General features: G+C 44.3%; 2 protein-coding genes across 3 annotated transcripts in view; both read right to left on the bottom strand.

Annotated features, from left to right (window-relative positions):
• Positions 1-2488: 2488 nt before the first annotated feature.
• Positions 2489-15897, bottom strand: PLAAT1 (phospholipase A and acyltransferase 1). Of its 2 annotated transcripts, none has more exons than XM_033957742.1 (4): positions 15652-15897; positions 7691-7829; positions 7306-7574; positions 2489-4319 (listed from the first exon to the last, which is right to left on the bottom strand). In XM_033957742.1, exons 2-4 carry the CDS (start codon positions 7827-7829, stop codon positions 4293-4295), a joined length of 435 nt encoding a protein of 144 aa, XP_033813633.1. In that variant the 5' UTR covers positions 15652-15897; the 3' UTR covers positions 2489-4292. The 2 variants fall into 2 exon arrangements, with proteins under 2 accessions (XP_033813633.1, XP_033813632.1); XM_033957741.1 differs by having other exon boundaries at positions 2489-4394.
• Positions 15898-21991: 6094 nt separating this feature from the next.
• The window catches only part of LOC117366936 (IgGFc-binding protein-like), a 164457-nt gene continuing 163025 nt past the window's right edge, over positions 21992-23423 (bottom strand). Inside the window, exon 91 of the mRNA XM_033958996.1 lies at positions 21992-22270. Within this exon, the coding sequence (XP_033814887.1) occupies positions 22147-22270 (124 nt within the window). The 3' untranslated portion in view covers positions 21992-22146. The remainder of the gene's footprint in view (positions 22271-23423) is intronic.

Raw genomic sequence — 23423 nt, forward strand, 5'->3', positions numbered from 1 at the left:
GCGGCCATGCGAGCGCTTAAGCGCGCTTACGAGCGGCGATCCTGTAACAAGGCGCCTAACACGAAGCCATGCATACATAATGCCTATTTTTTTTTTTGAAGGCTGCCTAAATTTTTAGAGGCACCTTGTTACAGCATCGCTCTTTCCCGATAGACGTCTAAGTTTCAACTCTTGCGGATTAAAAAGCTTAATTGAGCTTCTCATTCGATTTAGAGAGGTTGATCTAGTTGAACATTGGGGCCTAAAAGTCTTCAAAACCCATGAATTAAAAAAAAAAAAATCCACTAGTCCAGAGCTAACAATGCTCTCCCAACACACACACACACATAAATACACACACGCAAGGATCAACACGGCAACAGATTCTACCACTACAAAGTCAAAGCTATCCACAGGCACCTGAACATCAAAGCAGCTCCTTGTGTCTCCCAGAGCCAACACAGCTTGGTGGGCAGTGAGAGTGTTGCAAAGGAGCCGAGTTCTCTCTTTAGCAGCAATGGTTTGTATCCCCTGCAATTTCACTCGTTTCTTCTTCTGTACCGTGATTATTTTCCGTGGCTTTTTATTTCAGAGTCCCACTAGGACAGGAACTTGAGGTGGTGCAGAGGGAGGGAGGGTGAGGGAACAGGCTCGTGTCCTCCTGCGTCATGAAGGGTGTCAGGTCAAAAGCGCGCCGGGACAAAGGCGCGCCCAGACAATTGAGCGCAGCATGGAGGTGCGCGCTGCTCAAAATTACTGGTTTTAGGGCTCCGACAGGGGGGCGTGGGGGGGAACCCCCCCACTTTACTTAATAGACATCGCGCCGCATTGTGGGGGGTGTGGGGGCTTGTAACCCCCCACATTTTACTGAAAACTTAACTTTTTCCCTGTTTTTAGGGAAAAAGTTAAGTTTACAGTAAAACGTGGAGGGTTACAACCCCCCAAACCCCCCATAACGCCGGCGCGATGTCTATTAAGTAAAGTGGGGGGGTTCCCCAACAAAACCCCCCATCGGAGCCCCTAAAAACTGTAATTTTCTTCGGCGTGCGCCTCCGTCTTGCGCTCAGTTGTCGGCGCGCGCCTTTGTCTTTCGCGCCGTTGTCTATGAACCGTCATGGAGAGGCCTAATTTTCAGGATAACTCAAATGTAACTCGTCTTGTTGAAAAGGTGTGAGCTAAGCCCAAATAAGTAAAAATTAAGTACTAGATAGGTAAAAGTAACGAACCGTGGAGAAAGAGCAGTTGCATGCAAATTCATTTCATGAATATTTATGAGGGAAACCACCCCCCAGTTGAGGTTGACCATCTGTAAGTCCATCCACGCGTTTAGCACCTGGGCCAGGAACAGCAGCAAAAGTGAATTTGCCTCGCCTCAATTCAAAACCTACCGAGATGTGAGACGGTGCATCTGACGTTAGCCCCTCTTCTTCTGAGCCAGATTCTGTATAGGTCACCCAAATTTGGATGAGGGTAAAGGCGGGTCGGGGGCGTTCCCAGGATTTAGGTACGGTGTTAAAGAATACCTAGGCTTGCACATCTGCCATTGATTGGTTGCGAGCATTTACAACAGCTTTTAGCAGGTGTAAGTATTCACGCAAGAAGTGCGCCAAGCCAGCATTCTGTAAAAAAAGCGCTCTGCGCGGACTACCCTTTTCAGAATACTAGCTTAGCGCTGATCTTAACGGCGCCTACTATGGGGGGTATTCTGACAACCTGACTGGCCAGGTGTGACCCGAGGACTGGCATTATCAACAGATGGGCACCCAGCAAACTCCCAAGGGTAAAAGAGTGTCTATATTTGGAGAGATACGAGGGGGTGCTGAAGAGTTCTCGGCCCAACCAACTTTCTAAATTCTGAGTGTTATCATGCCACTGTAGCTAAAATGAGTGTTACTTGATTTTGCAACGGGCCAATTTTGCAAAATTGCAATGCTATGTTTTGATATTATTACAGATCACTGATTGAGCCATGTCGATGAAAAGTGTGGAATTTTTTAAGTGTGGAACTCCGAGCCGTCGTAAATTTCCTTTTCCTGCAGAAGAAAACTTCAAATGAAATCCATGAATGTATGATGCAAACACTGAGTGACAAATGCCCATCATACTCCACAGTGAAGAAGTAGTGTGCAAACTTTCAGCGTGGAGATGGAGCCTGAAGTTGCATCAAGGTCTGGGAGGCCTCAAACGGTGCCAACTCCTGAAATTGCTGGCCATGCCTATGGCCTTCGGTGAATATCGGCTAAAACAATTGCCGAGACACTACAGATATCCAGGGAATGTGTTGGGTGTATAATCCACGAGCAGCTGGGTATGCAGAAGCTGTCAGCCCAGAGGGTGCCCAAATGTTTGAAAGCTGACGAATAACGATGTTGAGTAGACACTTCCAAGTTGATTTTGCAGCATTTTCAGTGAGCTGGTGCTAAGTTTTTGGGACGACTAGTTACTGTTGATGAAACATGGTTTTTACCACTATGATCCTGAGACAAAAACAACAGTCCAAGGCCAAGGAAATTCAAGACCCAAAAGTCAGCAGGAAAGGTCATGGCCACAGTGTTTTGGGATCAGGAAGGTGCTGTAATGACTGGCTATCTTCCAAGGGGCCAAACAGCTAATGCAGAATACTACCGTAACTTGCTGTGTCAATTAAAGGAGGCGTTGAAAGAAAAGAGGAGAGGGAAGCTGTGGGAAGGAGTTCAAGACGAAGCACCTGCTCACAAGACTGGCAAAACGACAGATGTTTTGACGCATTTGGGGTTTCAGTGCATCCTACTCCCCAGATCTTGCTCCATCTGACCACTTTCTGCTTCCAAACCTTAAAAAGAGTTTGAAAGAGTGACAATTATTGAGCAATTCAGAGGTGACTGCAGCAGCGGAGCAGTATTTCACACAGAAACTTCAGACACGACGTGTCAAGTGTGTTCAGCTTAGGGGTGACTATGTGGCATAATCTGTAGGTTTGATGGCTCCATGTCATTCCCTGCTTGATTGGGCTACGAACTTTTCAGCACCCCCCTTGTAGACTTTCGAAAACTGCCCAGACTATATGAGCATACATGCAGATGCATTCCCTGGAAAAGGTTTGGGAGGTGGGGGGGGGGGGGGGGGGTGGCTGTTTGTGCTTATATGCATTCCTTATATAAAATATATGAATATTTCAGAAAATCTGGCTGATATTCAGTACCATTTAATTGGCCAAAAACAGTGCTGACCAGTTAAATAGCGCTTAAACGGTTAAATGCAGATATTCAGCAGAGATAAGCAGTTATCTCTGCTGAATATTTGTGGTTAGTAGCTAAAAGTTAACTGGCAATATCACACGATAATCATCAATGAGCAGCCAAATCGGACGACATAAATAGAAGTCCTATCTTTGGCCACTATTGTGACCCTGGGCAAGTCCCTTAATCCCCCCCACTGCTCCAGGTACATCAGGTAGATTGTGAGCCCGCCAGGGTAAGCAGGGAAAAATGCTTGAGTACCTGAATAAACCCATGTAAATGGTTCTGAGCTTTCCTGGGATAACGGTATAGAAAATTGAATATATAAATAAATAAATATAAACAGTCAGCACAGAATCTTGACTTAGCTGGTCAACTTCTAAGCAGCCCCAATAAAACTCCAGATATTCAATGCCAGTCACTGGAAACGGACCGACATTGAATAACCGTGGGAGTTATCCAGGCTTCCTCCCGGTGGCTGACTATTGGGCCTTATATGTACTAAACTTCAGGCCTAAAATGTGTGCATGTATTTTATGGTATTTTCAAAGTGAAAAAAAAAAAAAAAATGCACAATTTTCATTTGGAAACTGATATAACTTGTGTGATTCCTGCCACACGACTTAGGTTGTTATAAACTGACCCTCTTATCTAGAAATAATGGCTCCCTTACCTTGAGCAAAGGGGTAAGCAGTGTTTCAATAAACTGCAATGAGTTTAGCCTGTTTGATCTCTCACACGCCAGAACAGAAATTAATAGGAGACGGTAAAATTGGGCCTCCCTCAGCCACGTCAGGATTATCACCTGATTCCAGGCTATAAGGAAGAGGAAAATCCAGGCCTCAGTTTTCCAAATGATCCTTTCACACCGAGAAGCTGCCAAACCACTGGAAAACCAGGACTGGCTGACCCAATCCTTCCGGCTCAAAGTCAACCCGAAAACCCATCCTCTAAGCAGGCTGGAAGCGAGTCAGCTTCGCTGAAGATCACAATCTTTTAATGCAGTGCCGCACTTGCGATTTCTCCAACTGGCTGGTTTTCCACGGGAATCCTGGACCAAACCGCCGCCGTGCCGATTTCCTGTTCGGTTGCTGGTTAATAATGGTTTTGCCTGGATCTGTTCTGAAAGAAACCGAGCAAAGAAAAGGCCCCAGCAGCAGCCGTCACAAACCCAATAGCACTGATGGCTCGTTTGGCCTGCAAAAGAAGCAACAAAACACCTGACTTTCAGGTCATTTGACATATATTTGTCAGACTACACAAAGAAATTTGCTGTTTCTATTGCATTACATCAATTCTTATATACCGCAGCTACCTTGCGGTTCACAGCTAAGAGATACATAACCATATGAAGTATGAGCATAATAAAATTAATCCAAATATTTACCAAACAAGTGGGTTTTCAGCGATTTTCTAAAGACTAGATAAGCGGTTGAGATTGATCTGTAAGTGCTAACTTGTTTGTCCCACATGGCTTCCAAATATGCCAAAGTTTTACTAAGAAATCATTTGCAAACACATCTCTTTACAGATGGAAAATCAAAAAGTCGTATTAAACATCAGCTCTGCTAAGTGATAATAACCAATTGTCTGGCTCTGTTCGGAGAGGTGGTGTTATCAGTTTTTTCATCGACGAGAGGATTATGTCAGGCACACAAGTCAGAGACATCTTCCAACAGCTTTGCCAGCGCTCAGATATTAAAGTTTTGAGCATGTCCTTCCCATGTACAACGGTCTCCTGAGATTTCTTTCTTCTGCTCTGCTAAATGAACCTTTGAAAGGCTCTCCTGAGGAATTAACCTGAGAGAACCTACTGTACACAGGATGGGCCCTACTTGCTCAAACTTTACACTAAGTTCTCAGTTCTGGGAGAGCAGTTCTGTCCTGGCACCAGTGGCATAGCGAGAGCGAAAGGTGCCTTTCCCCCGCCCTCTTCTCCGCGCACCCCCCCACATGTTCCTTCCCCACCCCTTCCTGCCCTGTGTGCATGCCCCCTCCCTTCCCCCATACCTCTAACGTTCCCAGCATGAGCAGGTTTCTCCAGCCGCTGAGTGGCTGAAGAAACCCGATCTCGCGGCAGCCACCACCGACCGGGTTAGAAGTGGGGTAGCTCGCTCCTGCCCGCTGCGCATCTGGACCACCAGGGATCGTCAGAGGAGGTAGAGGACAGGGCAAGGAGGGGGGGGGGACAAGGTGCAGAGCCTGGCAGCGGCCTTCAATAATTCTGGGAGATGGGTGTTGGCCCGAATATAAACCGGGACCCCCATTTTGGGATTATATTTGAGTATATATGGTAAACTATAAACTATCCCTCCTCATGTTACCCACATCATCCAGGATGTCTACCTAATTCCAGATTTTGGTATCATCCATAATGATGTAAACCCTAACTGACAGTCCTTTAAGAATCAATCCTTCTAACATGTCACCAGTTCTTTTCTCTTAGTAGACATGATAAATGTGGGGAGTGGGGAGTGTGTGGCGCAGTGGTTAAAGCTACAGCCTCAGTACCCTGGGGTTATGGGTTCAAACCCATGCTGCTCCTTATGACCCTGGGCAAGTCACCCCAGGTACATTAGATAGATTGTAAGCCCACCAAGTACCTGGATAAAATTCATGTAAACCATTCTGAGCTCCCTGGAAGAATGGTATAGAAAATTGAATACATAAATAGTGTCCCTTGGAAGGACACTTTTACTCTCGTTAGTCCAATTACTATTAAAGGCATTTCTTTGAAACTTATTCATAAGATCAGGATTCTCGGAGTAATTTTTGATGAAAAACTAACCTATCATGATCATATTAGTCATGTTGTGAAATCTACTTTCTATAGTCTCCGCCAAATACGTTCAATGAAAAAATTTCTTTGTCCAAAATCCTTGACTATATTGATACACTCCTTCGTTATTTCAAAGATTGATTATTGTAATGCCTTATTTAAAGGAATAGCACAAAAGGAAATTAAGCGCTTGCAAATTATTCAAAATACCTCGATTAAACTTATTGAAAACGCTAAGAAATTTGATCACGTTACGCCTTTGCTCGAGAAAGCACATTGGTTGCCGGTTACATATCGAATAATGTACAAATTAAATTTGCTCACTTTCAAATCAATAATTTTTAAAACTCCGGCTTTTATTTATAAACTTTTAATCCCCTATAATACTTCAAGAGTGTTACGGTCGACTGATCAACATTTATTAGTTATTCCATCGTTAAAAGTTATTGGTACACGACGACATTCTATTTTTTCAGTTACGGCTCCTCTAGCCTGGAACGCCTTGACAATTTATTTAAGAGAAGAAAGAATTTTAGATAAATTAAGAGCAAACTTAAGGGATTTCTTTTTAAAGATGCTTTTAGTGATTAATTGATTTTTTTCTACATTTTATATCAAATCTTTTTTACAGTTTATATTAAATTTCTTCCCCTTTCCCTAATATTTTTTAACCTTAAATGTTTCTTTTATATTGAATTGTATTTCCTCCCATAACCTTACCTTTCTGTGATCACGTATGTTTATTGTCCTGTTGTAAATGTTTAGTCATGTTATGTATTTTTATACTATTTTAATTTGTTTAATATTAAGTTGTTCTAATTATGTATGTTTACCCTAACTTTGTAATTTAAGCTGTACATCGCTTAGAACCTGGAATAGGCGATTAATCAAATCTTGTAATAAACTTGGAAAACTTGGCAAGTTTCAACCCCTGATAACCAGGGCTGGTATTATGACATCATAATGCTTCATTCCACCAATAAGAGCCAACCTCATCAGTGATGTCACAATGGCTTGATTGCCCTTTATTTGGTTCTCTTCTAATACATTTTGATTTCTAGAGTGGTGCAGTGGTTAAAGCTACAGCCTCAGCACCCTGGGGTTGTGGGTTCAAACCCACATTTCTCCTTGTGACCCTGGGCAAGTCACTTAATCCCCCCACTGCCCCAGGTACATTATACTGTGAGCCTGCCGGGACAGAGAGGGAAAAATGCTTCAGTACCTGAATAAATTCATGTAAACCGTTCTCAGCTCCCCCGGGAGAACAGGATAGAAAATTGAATAAATCAATCCCTGTGGCCACCCAGAGAGTGCAATAAATAACGTTACCTGATCAGAAACACCTTCTCCGTATCGGAGCAATGTGACAAAATGCTCGCAGTTGTTTCCAAGTAAGTCGTATGACACCTCTTGATCTATCAGAAACTCTGCCCTGCGGATGATCTCCTCTGAAGGCAGTGGTGTGTGCTCATCGTCATATTTATTATTGACTTTATAAGTGTCACTTCCTACCACATCCTTCAGCAGCTGCATTCGGACCAATGCTTTCCTGCTGAACACAGACTTGGCGCTTGCAAAAGCAGTGGCTGGGCCCTCGTCTGTAGAAAAAAAAAAAAAAGCGCCAAGAAGCGAATTAAGACCTAGCAGGATGGATAATGCATTCTTATTTTAACACATACCCTGAGATGGACCCTGTGTTGCAAGTGGATCTTACCTACGGGAGCTATGTTAATGACATAACCATCGCCTAAATAGAGAGCCCAGTGCTGGTAAGCGGGCCGAAAAATTTCAATCAGGTCCCCAGGCTGAGGATTTTCAGGCTCGTCCACGCTAAAGCTGTCACCAGTAGCCATCTGGAAATGAGAAATATTTTAGTTGCCACCTTGTAATCATCTTAACACTTTATTCCCTGTTCAGTGCACAATAAAAGAATATAAGTATTGGCATACAGGGACAGACCAAAGGTCCATCAAGCCCTGTATCCTGTTGCCAGCATCGGCCGATCCAGGTCACTGTACCTGGCAAGATCCCAAAAGAGTGAAAAAAGGTTTTATGATGCTTATCCTAGGAATAAGCAGTGGATTTTCCCAAGTCCACCTTAATAATGGCTTACAGACTTTTAGGAACTTGTCTATACCTTTGTTAAATCACTAGTCTTTAAGCCCAGTACATTAACGGGTGCTAGAATAGATGTGTCTGTCTGTCTGTCTGTCTTTCTTTCTCTCTCACTCTCTCCTTGGCTGTTTTCTGTCTGTCTGTCTTTCTTTCTGTCTCTTTCTCTTTGGCTGCTGGGTGTCTGTCTCTCTGGCCCCCTGTGTGTTTGTCATTCTTTCTGTCTGTGTCTCTCCCTGGCCCCTTGTCTGTCTGTCTTTCTGTCTGTCTCTCTCCCTGGCCCCCTGCCTGCCTATCTCTCTCTGTTGCGCCATGCCTGCCTGTCTCTCCATGGCCCCCTTCTGTCTCCCCCCCCCCAAGCAAACTAAGATTGCTGCCTGCTCCCAAGCACACCCCTCACCCCAAAGCAGCCCCTTTTCCCTCTCCCCTCTCCACTTCCCTGTGCAGCAGTAGCAGCCGGACGCCTTGCAGCACCTGCACTGTGTCCGCTTTGTCCAGGCCGAAGGACACCCTCCTGCCATTGCTCTCGGCGCCCCTCAAACCGCCGCACGCGACGCAAACCGAACACGGCCACAGAGTCACAGATCACGGCGTTGTAAGTGCGCATGCGCGCTAAGGGTTTTATTATATAGGATGCTATGTTAACAAGATTATGATTATCAAATAAAAAGCATCACCAAGTTGCAGAGTCTTTAAACAGCTCCCCCTGTTTTTACCACTAGATCAAAAGCAGCAGCTGAAGTTAAACATATGGAGTTAAAAACAAGGACATAAAACCCAAAAAGCCAATACCATAGTCATTTAGACCAAAGGAATGTGAGAAAGTGTGATCGTCACTTTGGAAAGCTGTTTCTGTTGTTTCTTAAACACTGTTCCAGGTGCCACATAATAATCGCTGGAACTCGCAGCTGATTGGCTGATAGAAATTCTGTTCTTTCTTTTTTTTTTTTTTTTAAGCCTTTATTCATTTTCCATTACTAACAAAAAGTGCAACACAATATTCATATCAATAGCAATGACAACTAAGCACTTCAATTTGATCAGTAGCAATTGCAACAATATACACTTCCCCCTCCGTATTCGCTGTGATAGGGGATTAACAGAACCGCGAACACTGAAAAACCGCAAATAACTTTTTCATATGTTATTCGCTGTTTTCTATTAAAAAACCATCGTGAATAGGGTGAAACCGCAAATAACATGGTGGGAGACCTGGCCTGTTCCTGAAGGAGAAGCAAAACACGGTGAAGAACTTGCTGGGAATCGGCAATTTCTCTATGCAAGCTGACGTAATATGGGGGGGGAGGAGCCTGCAAGCTAAAAACTGTGAATAATCGAAACCGCGAATGCTGAAACCGCGAATACGGAGGGAGAAGTGTAGTTTATTACCAAATGGGAATGTTGCCAGTATATTTTCAGGGGTCCTTTTCTATGAAGTTGAACAGTATACTTACCAAATTTATTTGGCTGGGTAAAACTTCAAGAATTGCTTTAATATCTTTACATAAACCAATTGCGGCAGGTGGGGTAATTTCTGTTCTCAACACACATAAGAACATAAGAACATAAGAAGCGCCATCTCCGGATCAGACCTTCGGTCCATCAAGTCCGGCGATCCGCACACGCGGAGGCCCTGCTAGGTATACACCTGGTTTATTTTATAGCCAACCATACTTTATATGCCTCTCTCAAGGAGATATGCATCTAGTTTGCTTTTGAAGCCTAGGACGGTTGATTCCGCAATAATCTCCTCTGGGAGGGCATTCCAGGTGTCAACCACTCTCTGAGTGAAGCAGAACTTCCTGACATTAGTCCTGAACCTGTCCCCCCTTAGCTTCATTACATGTCCTCTAGTCCGTGTCAAATTGGACATTGTAAATAATCTTCTCTGCTCTATTTTGTCAATTCCTTTCAGTATTTTGAAGGTCTCGATCATATCCCCACGCAGTCTCCTTTTCTCAAGGGAGAACAATCCTAGTGTTATAAGTCTATCCTCGTATTCCAGTCTCTCCATACCCTTCACCAGTTTAGTCGCTCGTCTCTGCACCCTCTCCAGCAGTTTTATATCCTTCTTTAGGTAGGGAGACCAATGTTGGACGCAGTATTCCAAGTGTGGTCTGACCATTGCCCTATAAAGCGGCATTATAACTTTCTCCGATCTACTCGAGATTCCTTTCTTTATCATGCCCAACATTCTATTTGCCTTCTTTGCCGCTGCCGCGCATTGTGCCGACGGCTTCAGGGTCCTATCTATCAGTACACCCAGATCCCTTTCTTGTTCGCTTTTTCCCAGAGTTGCACCTGACATTCTGTACTCGTATTCCTTATTTTTACTGCCTAAATGCATTACCTTGCATTTCTCCACGTTGAACTTCATCTGCCATTTCTCCGCCCATTTTTCTAACCGACACAAATCGCTCTGGAGTTCCTCACTGTCCTCCTGCGATCTGATTGCCCGGCAGAGTTTTGTGTCGTCTGCAAACTTGATGATCTCACTGGTTGTTCCTGTAGATAGGAAAGGCAGCCATACAGCAGCAGTCCAGCGTGCACCCTGCACCACATGACATGAAGGCAACAGAGAGAGAGAGGGACAGTGGCCGACTCGGTTCCAACAAACAGGGATGGGCAACCTGTGGCCCCCAAGACCATAGGAAATATGCAAGAAAACATCGTTAACCAGAATTTTGACAGCATGAAAGAGTAGTCAGGGTGGGGCACAGAATTCTGCACCGCCGGTCCACAGAAATTTCCTGCCAGTCCACAGGGCCGGCACGTGCATTGGGCCCCCGATACTGCTCTTTGGCCACCAGTCCACGGTGCGACCGATGCTGCGTTGTCTTCGGGCGTGCTGCAGAGGCTCCTACGCGCGTCCCGCGCCTGAACCGGAAGCCTTCTCTCTGACGTCGCAACGTCAGAGGGAAGGCTTCCAGATGAGGCGCGGGACACGCGAGGAGCCGCTGCCCACGGCTTTGTGCACTGCAGCACTGAGGAAGAGGGAGACGGCCCGAAGATAACACCGGGAGGCGGCATAAAACGGCCAGGCGAGAGCAGGCCAGAAGGCAAGACACTGCATGGAGGGAGGGAGACAACAAAGGCAGGGGGAATGATTTTAGTTTTGAATTTAGTGATTGATTTACATCTGCTGTCTGTTCAGGAAGAAATGCATTTGTTTCTTTTCCTCTGGGGGTTGTACTGCAAGCAGAGTCTTGCATGTTAGGGTTTCTTTGCATAGTAACATGGTAACATAGTAGATGACAAAGCAAAGCAAGGAGAACTGCAGTAACTTGTACAATGATACAGGCAAAGTTTATTAGAATAATTGCGGTTAAAAACAACACCTTAAAATTAAACCACGGGACCCAACACAGTCCGTGTTTCGGTAAACACCTTCTTCAAGGGTCCTAGGTTGGAAAGGAGTCAAATTGAACCGCAAAAAGCATGCTGAAGCCTGTGTGAAGACGAACGTCGAAGAGCAGCTTGTAAGTGGGCTGATAGATTTCGAAAAAAAGTAGATGATGGCAGATAAAGACCCAAATGGTCCATCTAGTCTGCCCAACCTGATTCAATCCAAAAATTTGTTGGATTTTTTCCTTCTTAGCTATTTCCAGGCAAGAATCCAAAGCTCTGCCCGGTACTGTTCTTAGGTTCCAACTACTAAAGTCTCCATCAAAGCTCACTCCAGTCCATCTACATCAGCGGTCTCAAACTCGAGGCCCGCGAGCTGCATGCGGCCCTCCAGGTGCTATTTTGCGGCCCGCGGTCTGGACGCGACGATCAACTGCTCCCTTGCTGCAGCCGATCGTTCCGTTCAAAGCCACGGGTGGCGGCTCCTCGCGCCATCCGCACCTGCGTCGGAAGCCTCTCTGGCGTCACAACATCAGAGAGAGAAGGCTGCTGACGCAGGCGCGGATCGCGCAAGGAGCCGCCACCCGCGACTTCGAACGGAACGATCGGCTGCAGCAAGGGAGCCGGCCAGACATGCTGCTGCTCCACAAGGAAGGGAAGGGGGGAGAAGAGAAGCAAAAGTCATCCCCCCACCCCAAAAAAGTTCAAGACAGAAAACTCTACAGGCAAAGACATGGCACCTGACTTCTGGGATGATGAAGGACTTTTGCTTCTGATGTTCATATTACGATCATATCAGTAATATTGTCAAAAGTTGTTTTTATCGTTTGCGAATGATTCGATCCGTGTCGAAATTCTTGGAACCCAAATCTTTAAATATTTTAATTCATTCTTTAGTGATTGCCAAGCTCGACTACTGTAATTCACTATTGCTGAATATTAGCCAAAAGGAAAAGAAACGACTACAAATAATACAAAACACCGCAGTTAAAATTATTCATAATGGAAAAAAATTTGATCATGTCACTCCTTTCCTTATTGATTCACATTGGTTGCCTATCAACCACCGTATAATTTACAAAATTTCTCTATTAGTATTTAAAACATTAACTACGCATGAACCACAATTCATAGATAGGTTACTTATTCCTTACAATGCAACACGATCCCTCCGCTCTTCATCACAAGGACAATTAATGATTCCATCCTTGAAGATAATTGGCACCAGACGGTATGACATATTTTCTGTAATGGCCCCCCAAACCTGGAATAATTTACCACTATATATAAGAGAAGTTAAAGATCTTAATAAATTTAAAACTATTTTAAAAACTTTCTTATTTAAAGACGCTTTTAACGTTTAAAAATGCATTATATTTAATTTTTTTATTTTTTAAAAAAATTACTATTTATCCAATTTTTCACATTCCCTTTCCGTATGTTTTTTTCCTACCCCCTCTTTTTCCATTTTTTGATTAAATATTGTAACTATTCCCTTCCATTTTTTTTTTTCCTTCCTTATGTATCATGTTAGTCTATTTTGTCTGTTTGTATCTGAACCTCATTTACTGTTTTACTTTTAAAATTCTACTTATTTTATATAAATTGTTAATCGCTTAGCTTGTAATAAGCGATCAATCAAATTTTAATAAACTTGAAACTTGAAACCTGAAACTTCATTCTACATAAGACAACCATAACCGGGGAGAGTTACGTCAACCCAATGATCACTTTGTGGGAGTCAATCAAGGAGAAAAGATGAGGGAAAACTCACAGCAGGCATGCTGCTTCTTCACGACAATGTACCAATGCACACGTCATGACAATCACAGGCTGCCATCTGAGAATGGGGGTATCAGCCATCCACCCTACAGTCCTGACCTAGCTACTTGGATTATTTCCTGTTCAGAGTTTTGAACAAATCTCTCTGTGGACAGCAGTTTTCAAGTGATGAAGAAGACATCAAGGAAGCTGAGATGGCCTGGTTTGAAGGTCAACCGAAGAATATTTTTTTTCCAAAGGGATTAAAGTTATTTGCAGGAAAAGTGTTTTAAGTGTATGGAGCTATCAGGGGCCTATATTTAAAAAAAATGAAACAAAAAATGTGAAAACTTTCTGTCCTTTTGAGGTAGATAAATTATTGAATGCCCTTCATATGTGAGAAGCACAAAACTGAATCACATTTCATATATCCATAGCACCATGCACGTATTTCACCAATAAAACTGCTTTTTTTTCTACAACAAATTTTCAACCAGACCTCCTGATTTGAAAGAAAAGGCATTTTATGCATCAGAAAACAGAAACTGCAAGAGCACATCTCCAGTACAAAGTTAAATGATCAGTGCAACTTTACAATTACCGACACCTACAAAGCCAAGGCAGCTGAAGGCAGAGACATAAGATGCTTTGACTAAAGAGATAAATGCTTATGGTCCTTGGTCTACTGTATCAGATGAGTCGTTCTCAATCTCAATAAAACAAAGGACTGTTTTTTTCACAAAAGAGACTGTGATCTGTCATATTCCCTCATTTAGTTAAGAGCTCAATCACCTTTCTTCTAACAAATCTCTTTCAGAAAGAAGAAAACACACTGGATACAGAGAGAGACTCTGACCAGTACAAGGGCTTCCATTTGCAGTTAATGATCCTTTGAGCTTGTGCCAGGTTTGTTTGGGGTTTTTTTCCCCCCAATTCCTAGTTTCTCCTCCTCTTACTTTTTTGGAAGACTGCTATGAAAGGCCTTGCCTTTAGAGTGAGGTAAACCAGGTTCAATTCCTGGTTCCCCTTAAGAATAGCCTTCCTGGGTCAGACCAATGGTCCATCAAGCCCAGTAGCCCGTTCTCACGGTGGCCAATCCAGGTCACCAGCACCCGGCCAAAACCCAAAGAGTAGGAACATTCCATTATCTCAGAATAAGCAAGATTCCGGAATCCCAAAGAGTGCAACATTTCATGCGGAATTCCAAAGAGTAGCAACATTCCATTATCTCAGAATAAGCAAGATTCCGGAACCCCAAAGAGTGCAATATTCCATGCGGAATCACCAAAGAGTAGCAACATTCCATTATCTCAAAATAAGCAAGATTCCGGAATCCCAAAGAGTGCAACATTTCATGCGGAATTCCAAAGAGTAGCAACATTCCATTATCTCAGAATAAGCAAGATTCCAGAACCCCAAAGAGTGCAATATTCCATGCGGAATCACCAAAGAGTAGCAACATTCCATTATCTCAGAATAAGCAAGATTCCGGAATCCCAAAGAGTGCAACATTTCATGCGGAATTCCAAAGAGTAGCAACATTCCATTATCTCAGAATAAGCAAGATTCCGGAACCCCAAAGAGTGCAATATTCCATGTGGAATCACCAGAGTAGCAACATTCCATTATCTCAGAATAAGCAAGATTCCGGAACCCCAAAGAGTGCAATATTCCGGAACCCCAAAGAGTGCAATATTCCATGCGGAATCACTAAAGAATAGCAACATTCCATTATCTCAGAATAAGCAAGATTCCGGAACCCCAAAGAGTGCAACATTCCATATGGAATCCCCAAAGAGTAGCAACATTCCATTATCTCAGAATAAGCAAGATTCCGGAACCCCAAAGAGTGCAACATTCCATATGGAATCCCCAAAGAGTAGCAACATTCCATTATCTCAGAATAAGCAAGATTCCGGAACCCCAAAGAGTGCAACATTCCATATGGAATCCCCAAAGAGTAGCAACATTCCATATGGAATCCCCAAAGAGTAGCAACATTCCATTATCTCAGAATAAGCAAGATTCCGGAACTCCAAAGAGTGCAACATTCCATATGGAATTCCCAAAGAGTAGCAACATTCCATGCTACCAGTCCAGCGCAAGCAGTGGCTTCCCCCATGTCTTTCTCAATAACAGACTATGGACTTTTCCTCCAGGAACTTGTGCAAACCAGGTATACTCCCAGATTCTTCTTGTGATTTTCTCTAAGTCACTTTGTTTCCCCCCCCCCTCCCAACACACACACCCAATGCCTCTGAGAGGGTGGGGATTTATCTCGAGTACAGATTTGGAAAACTGGGTAACTAAAACCCCAAGTCAAGCACGGAGACCAAGTTTCTGAAATGTTTCACAACAAAATCAGTGATGCAAAGTGCAATTCGACTATGAGCAGAAACTCAGCACCAGCACAGTGGTAAAACAGCAAAAAGCACCGACTGGCCGTCAAATCTCTACCTGCGAAAAAGGCACGATTGCTAGCAGAGATCTAGAGGCGCTCCCCTGCAGGTCTCCGCCGACAGCCGGGAGCTTCCATTGCACACGGAAACCCGCTGATCCCCCGGAGGTCACGTGCACCCCGCGGCTCCTGCAAGCCAGCTAATGCGTGCAGCGCTGCAGCAAGAGGCAGCTTTACAAAGAGCATCGTGCTGCAGCACCAGGCAGCTCTCGGAGGAAGGCGACGGGCGCTGCTTTCATCACCAGGGGAGAAGGAGGAGGCAAAGCAGCGCCAGCAGACCCGATTCGACCCGCTGCCTCACCCGATCCGGGCCTTTGAACAAAGCTGCAGCAGCAGCACAAGCATCTCCTGGAGCGGCCGCCGCGCACCCGCTTCACGCGCCGCACCTGCTGGTCGCGATGGAAACCGAAGGGCGAGCAGCCAATCAGGTTAACGGCCCTGGGAGGAGGCGGGTTCCTCCTTGCCGGGTTTAAAAAAAAAGACGCAACAGCTGGAACTCCGCGCTCGAGCCCCGGTCTCGCGCCGCACCCGCCGGTCGCGATGGAAACGGAGGGCCAGAGGCCAATCAGGAGACGACAGAAGGGCGGGAGAAAGGGGCGCGAGCCGGGATTTTTTTCTTCTTCTTGCAATTCAGCTGGGGGTTGTGGTAGCTGCTGCTGCTGTTGTTGCTAATGTTTTGTAGAGATTTTTACCCTCATAATGAAATTTTTTAGAAGATCCTCTGCCCTAAAAGCTTTCTTTATTTATTTGTTCCAAAGAGCCCAGAACGGGTTACAATAAAATAAAAGTAAAAATTAGGTACTTGGAAATTCTCTAACTGTCCCGAAGGCTCACAACTCCAAGCTAGCTAAAGTACCTGAGAAAACACATTATTAAATAATAAACATATATTGTTAATACTGGGTTTTTTCATGAACCAAATGCATGGAATTTGTTCATAGTGCTATGTTTAATACCATTTTTTATACCGCCTACACCAGTGGTCTCCAACTCAGACCCTTTGCAGGGCCACATTTTGACTTTGTAGGTACTTGGAGGGCCTCAGAAAAAATAGTTAAAGAAATGACAATTTTGCATGAGATAGAACTCTTTATAGTTTATAAATCTTTCCTTTTGGCTAAGTCTTAATCATAATATTGTCATTTATAGCTAAAGAGACACATGATCAAAAATCTGTTTTATTTTACTTTTGTGATTATCACAAACATACCGAGGGCCTCAAAATAGGACCTGGCGGGCCGCATGTGGCCCCCGGGCCGTGAGTTTGAGACCACTGGCGTACACCATATTACAGACCTCAGCGGTTTACATTCCAAGTTATAGACCTAAGCAGTTTAGTATTAGTTTGCCATTATATTGTGAAGCATATGATAGGAAAAGCAGTTTTATTTATTCCCAATTTACAGCGCTGCGTACGTCTGGCGGCGCTCTAGAAATAATTAGTGCACGTCTCCCTCCATATTCGCGGGGGTTAGGGGCAGAGCCAGCCCGCGAATATGGAAAAATCAAAGATAACTTTTAGGGCTGACTCTGACCCACCCCCGCCTCCCCCCCTGTGTCCCAGACCTCCCCCGGACCTTACCTGGTGGTCTAACAGTGACACGGGACAGGAGCGATCTTCCTAGACCACGGGAACTCACGGCAGCCATTTTTGATGATGGCTCTGCATGGGGCAGGAGCGTAGGAAGATCGCTCCTGCCTCGCATTACCGTTAGACCACCAGGTAAGGTCTGGGGAGGTCCGGGACACAGCGTTTCTGCCTTAAAAAAACAAGGGGGTTGTCCGGGGCAAAAAATTGCAAATAACCAAATTTGCAGTTACTAAACCCACGGATTTTGAGGGAGACATGTAGTAGGAACCTGCTTCACAAATGATGGCCCTAAAATTTCCTTCATGTAAAGAATAGAAAATATGTTATTTTTGATGTATGCTTTTTGAGCACCTGGGGACAGATTGGTTTGGATTGCTATTCATAAGAACATGAATTTCTGTACTGAGTCAAACCAATGGTCCCTCTCAGTAGTATAGTAAGCGGTCCACCCTTGGCGCCGTCTTGGTGAGGATGCAGGCACCTTTCCACTCCCCCCCTCGCTGCTCCCCCCACCCCCCTTGTTGGCATGCATATGCACAGCTTCCCTTCCCCTGTACCTCTGTAACATTCCTGGTGCGAACAGCAACCCCCAACCTGCTGGTTTACCAGCGACAGCTCTTCCTCTGACATCACTTCCTGGACCCGCACCTAGGAAGTGATGTCAGAGGAAGAGCCGATGCTGGCGCGACAGCAGGTTGGGGGTTGCTGCTCGTGCCAGGAACATTACAGAGGTACGGGAGAAGGGAAACGGTGCATGGCAGGAGGGGAGGAAGCCGCCAAAGCCCCAGGCGCCTTTCACGCTCACTACGCCACAGGTCTCTGTAGGCCACAGTCACAAGTCACAAGTACCTTGGCAGAATCCCAAAAAGTGGCAAGATTCCCTGCTATTAACCTCAGGGATAAGCAGTGGCTTCCCTCAGATCTATGAACTTTTCCTCCAGGAAACTCCTCCAAACCTAGAGCCACAAGATTTTTTTTGCTGGGCAAAAAGAGGATATGCGGCCCCACCCTGTTCCTGCCAAGCCCCACCCCCATCTCACCTACAGCCCTGCCTCATTCCATCCCTCAACCCTGGCCCCACACAATCCTCGTCTCTTTGGGCCGCGTCTGGAGAGTATCTGCGCATGCACAGAGGTGACACGGTGACATCATACGCAAGCGCTACCGGTCCAGTCTTCTATTTTGAGTATTTTGGATTATTGTAACATTGTATACTTAGGGGCTTACAAGAAAATACTCAAAAAACTGAGATACCCCCTACTGAGGTGAATTCATACTTTCATGGTCTTTGGGGTTGTGAGAGTATTCAGAGCTTTTGGGGGGTCCTGGCTTCCTTTCTTCAGGGTCTCTTACGAGTTTCTGTTCCTGTTTCTGTATATCATATGTTGTTTGCTCATTTTTCCTTGTTTTCTGTGTACACCTCTGCGGAGAAATTGTTTTTGAGCAAATGCTATATTTTGGGGAAAAAATGTATATTGAATTTCTGGCTGGCGGAGGTTCCTCCCTCCTTCTGGTACTGGAGGAATAAATTACATGCCCTTCTCGGCTGGGAGGCCCTTCTGGCTTCTTCCTCCCGCCGAAGGAGTAGAAACTTTGTTCATATTTGGACTCCTTATTTGGACAGTTTGCCTCCCCGGGTTCGTAGTCGTATCTTGAATAGACTACAAGCGTATTCCATCCCGCCTGTCTGATTTTGGGGGGGGGTTGGGGGGGAGTGGGGTTCTGGGCGGGGTTTGGAGGGGTTTGGGGGGGGGGCATTGGGGGGTTGGGATACTTTGTAACCTGAGAGGACATCAGAGTCCAGTCCTCTTGGGGGTAGGGAGCTTTGTTTTCAATATTTGAAATATCTTTGTCCTGCTGTTTACCTTTGTTATGGTTGTTTAATAAAAACAGATTTCACTTAAAAAACTGAGACTGGTTTAGAATACGGCTGTTCGCCTCATTTTTGGATTACTTCTTTTTATCAAAAACTTTGCTGGTTGCCGGTAGAGTCCAGAGTCCTGTTCTCTTGCATCTGTTATAAAGCAGTCTTCGGGATGCTACCAGACTATCTTGCTTCTCACTTTCTCTTGAGTCACTCCAAAAAGAGTACACGTAGGATTAACCTATTTAATTATCCCTCTATAAAATCTTGTCATTATAAGAAGTTCTTTGAGAGAACTTTCTCATTCCAGGCCACCAAACTGAATACGTGATTTGGAAAAACTATGCTAGAGGCTACTTTTTCTTTTGATTTCAGAAAACTGTTTAAAGACACACCTGGTCAATAGGCTGATATCTTAATGCGTTCCGTTTTTAAATTACCTATGTTTCTAATTGATGTACAGTGGTATAATCCGTTCCAGGAGCATGCTCGTAATCCAAAATGCTCGTTTATCAAAGTGAGTTTCCCGATAGGAAATAATAGAAACTCGCTTTGATACGTTCCCACCTCCCGAGGCCAGCGGCGCTGCTCTATCCCCCCCCCCCCACGAGAACCGGCATTGTTCCCCCCAAAGGCCCCCACCGCGATTCGGCGCCCCCCCTAACGTGACAGGGCACCCCTCCGCCGCGATTGGGCACCCCCCACCGCTTCGTACCGTCATCTGGGCCTGGGCACCGGCACCGGCATGTCCTGTGCGTTGGTGCCGGTGCCTGAAGATCGGCCTCCTCTTCTTGCTGGGCCTTGAGCAACTGCGTATGCTCAAGGCCTGCGAGTTCATGTTCTCTCTGAGATCTCCGAGAATCTCGGAGAGAACGTGAACTCGCAGCCCTTGAGCATGCGCAGATGCTCAAGGCCCAGCAAGAAGAGGAGGCCGATCTTCGGGCACCGGCACCAACGCACAGGACATGCCAGTGCCCAGATGACAGTAAGAAGCGGTGGAGGGGGTGCCCAATCGTAGCGGGGGGGGTGCCGGATCGCAGGGGGGGGGGGGGAGAGTGCCGGATCGCGGGGGGCGCTGCTCACAAATAGAGGCATGCTCGGTTTCCGAGGCACCGATTTTGCAAATGTTTTGCTCGTCTTGCAAAACACTCGCAAACCGGTGCACTCGTAAACCGAGGTACCGCTGTATTTCAATTTTAACTGCTTGTTTTTATCTCTGTTATTTTATCTACACTTTATGTGTTAACTTCTCTGTTGTGAACCACTTCGAACCTTTTGGTATAGCGGTATATAAAAATAAAATTATTATTATTTTTATCACACGCAAATGCGCGTGCATGTGACATCACTGCGTCACATCCGTGCATGCACCGATGCCCTCCAGACGCGGCCCCGAGCTCAAAGCTTTTCAAAACCCAGACAAAGTGCCAGGTTTTGAAAAGCCATCTGGGCCGTCCTCTAAAAAGAGGACGTGTCTGGATAAATCCGGACGTCTGGTATCCCTAACCAAACCTTTTTGGAAATCTTACTACATTAACTGCTTTTACCAAATGCTCCAGCAAAGAGTTCCAGAGCTTAACTATGCATTGAGTGAAAAAATGTGTTTTCAATGTTCCACTGTACAATTTCATGCAGGGTCCCCCAGTATTTGTACTTTTCGAAAGAATATCCAGTCAATTCATGTTTACCCATTACTAGGGTTGACAGATTTCCTCTTAAAAAATCTTTCTGGTCTGCCATCCTATTATTTTGGGGGTCATTATGGAATTGTCAATTGGTTGAATCTCCAAAAGGTGTGTTGTTTGGTAGGGCAGCAGCTTGTGGGGTTTTTGGACGTGAAAGATGTATTCTTTTTCCAAAAGCATGTATAATTGGTCATAAATGCATATTACAATATTGGTTACAAAAAGATCCTCCAAATTATTGGCATTGGAGGAATCAATTCCATTGTTTAATTTTATTTGAGGTTTTTGAGGTTCGTAAATTTCCTAAAAGAACATGATTATTTTTAAAAATCTGGGATCCTTATATACAAAAATTATCCTCGAAAGCAAGAAGTATGATTCTTAATACTTTATATTAGATATAAAAAAATGTTTTGTTTTGTTTTTTATTTGATGTTTTATGTCACCTTTCATTCTAGGGTAGGGAGGGAAATTGGAATGATTTTAATATATATATATAAAGTAATAAGGAGGGATATAGGGAAAAATAGTTTAGATATATTAAAATAAATGTTGGAGGAATGATAAAATGTTTATGCAAATGAAAAATGTGATGTAGGAGGATGTTCTTTGCAGTTTAATTCATAGTAAAACATTGTTTAATTGTGCTCAAAAACGTTATAAATTAATTGTGCTCAATCAAAACTCCTATAATTCTAAACAAAATTTATGAATAAGTCCTGTTTAAAATATGTGGGGGGGTTGGAAATTGAGGGAACATATTGAGAGATATAAAAAATTTATTTTGAAGGAATGATAAACATTTATTATAAGTTAATATGGTCAATTTGAATGTAATGACTATTTTTATATTATTATGTTATATTATTATGTTATATGTATTATGTATTTATTGCATTTCTTCAATAAAATGTTATAACATAAAAACAACAAAAAAGAGAGCATCTCGCCCGGCCCCAGTCCTGTCACATTCTGCCCCAAGTCTTGCCCCTACACAAACTTCATTGAGCTCGGGGCTGCGCCTGGAGGGCTTCTGCGCTTGATGGGTAAGTCCGGCCCCGGCCTATGCCCAGCTCAATACCCTGAAATTGTTTTTTTGTAAGCACCTGGGCTGGGTATTCGTTCCGAAGAGCTAGTTGATGCCCAGAGGCTTTGGTAAGCAGGACCTGGGTTACATAGAACAAACTTCTCAAGAAAACTCCAAAATAAGTAATTTATTGAGATGAAAAGCGTCAAAAGAATCCATCAGAACCATAGACTTTAATTACAATGGCAATGCACTAATTATAGTATTGCCCATAATTAAAAATTAGGGATACACAATCCCATTTGAGATGACACTGGTTAAGTTGTCTTATTCTTCATCATATGCAGCATTGACTGCCCAGCCTGGTTCTTGGCGGAAGCCCAATCTGTCTTCTGTACCATTCACAAAGTAATCTGTTGCACGTGATCCCTTAGGATTTTTCTTCTTCCTCCTACAAAGAGTAATCAGAAGAAATGGTGCACAGTGGTTAAGTACAGTATGAATGAAAAATGATGTTACTAATTAGGAAGCATTTTGACCATGAGCAATCATTTTCACCACATATTGAAATTATTCATAGACCAGATCTTTATTCTCCTAAATTTCCTGTATGCCAGGCTGGAACTGAAACCTATCAGATGAGGTATAAAAGGGGAAGGAGGCTCTCCAGTCACTACCCTAAGAACATACCCTAAGAACAAACCTGAAGTCATAATGCCACTGTACAGATCCATGGTGAGACCTCATCTCGAGTATTGTGTTCAATTCTGGAGACCACACTACCGGAAAGATGTGTTGAGAATTGAATCGGTTCAGCGAATGGCTACCAGGATGGTCCTGGGGCTCAGGGATCTCACATATGAAGAAAGACAAAAAAAACTGCGGATGTACTCGCTGGAGGAGCGAAGAGAGAGGGGGGACATGATTGAGACCTTTAAGTATATCACGGGGCGTATAGAGATGAAAGATGATATCTTCAGTCTTACAGGGCCCTCGATAACCAGAGGACACTCGCTGAAAATCAGGGGAGGGAAATTTCAGGGTGATGCTAGAAAGTACTTCTTCACCGAAAGGGTGGTCGATCATTGGAATGAGCTGCCTCAGCAGGTGATTGAGGCCAACAGCGTGTCAGATTTTAAGAGAAAATGGGATATTCACATGGGATCAATAGGGGAGTAAAAGTCAGGGAGTGGGTCATTGGTATGGGCAGACTCGATGGGCTATAGCCCTTTTCTGCCGTCAATTTAAAAAAAACAAAAAACAATTTCTATCTCTTCATTTTTCTATGCTAGAGGTCTGAGAAGGCACATCAACTTCCATGCCAGTCTTCCTCAGTCCTTTTTGCTGAAACTACTGGTTGTCATAGTAGGTTTTCTTTCTTTTTGGGGGGGAGGGGGGAAGGGAGGGAAGGAGGCAGCAAGTTTCTCTATGCTCTGGAAGCCTCCTGGTATAATCAATAGTTTAGCTTCCTTACTGTGTCTACAGCCTGATTTCAGGTAGCCAGCATGTGGCCAACTCAGCCATCCATCCACTTTCAGTTGGTAAATGAGTTCCCAGCCTTAGGAAGTAAAGATAATTCAGAAAAGGCAATGGTTGTCGTAGCG

The sequence above is a fragment of the Geotrypetes seraphini genome, chromosome 9 (genome assembly GCF_902459505.1).
Source record: "Geotrypetes seraphini chromosome 9, aGeoSer1.1, whole genome shotgun sequence".
Classification (NCBI taxonomy): Eukaryota; Metazoa; Chordata; class Amphibia; order Gymnophiona; family Dermophiidae; genus Geotrypetes; species Geotrypetes seraphini.

What these genes read in the sequence shown, in the direction of transcription:
- PLAAT1 (XM_033957741.1), bottom strand. Translation starts at nt 7,829, where the DNA reads ATGGCTACTGGTGACAGCTTTAGCGTGGACGAGCCTGAAAATCCTCAG. An exon ending in CATTAACATAGCTCCCGTAG is followed by an intron (nt 7,575 to 7,690) that starts GTAAGATCCACT and finishes TTTTTTCTACAG; the next exon opens with ACGAGGGCCCAGCCACTGCT. An exon ending in GAGAAGGTGTTTCTGATCAG is followed by an intron (nt 4,395 to 7,305) that starts GTAACGTTATTT and finishes CTTCTTTTGCAG; the next exon opens with GCCAAACGAGCCATCAGTGC.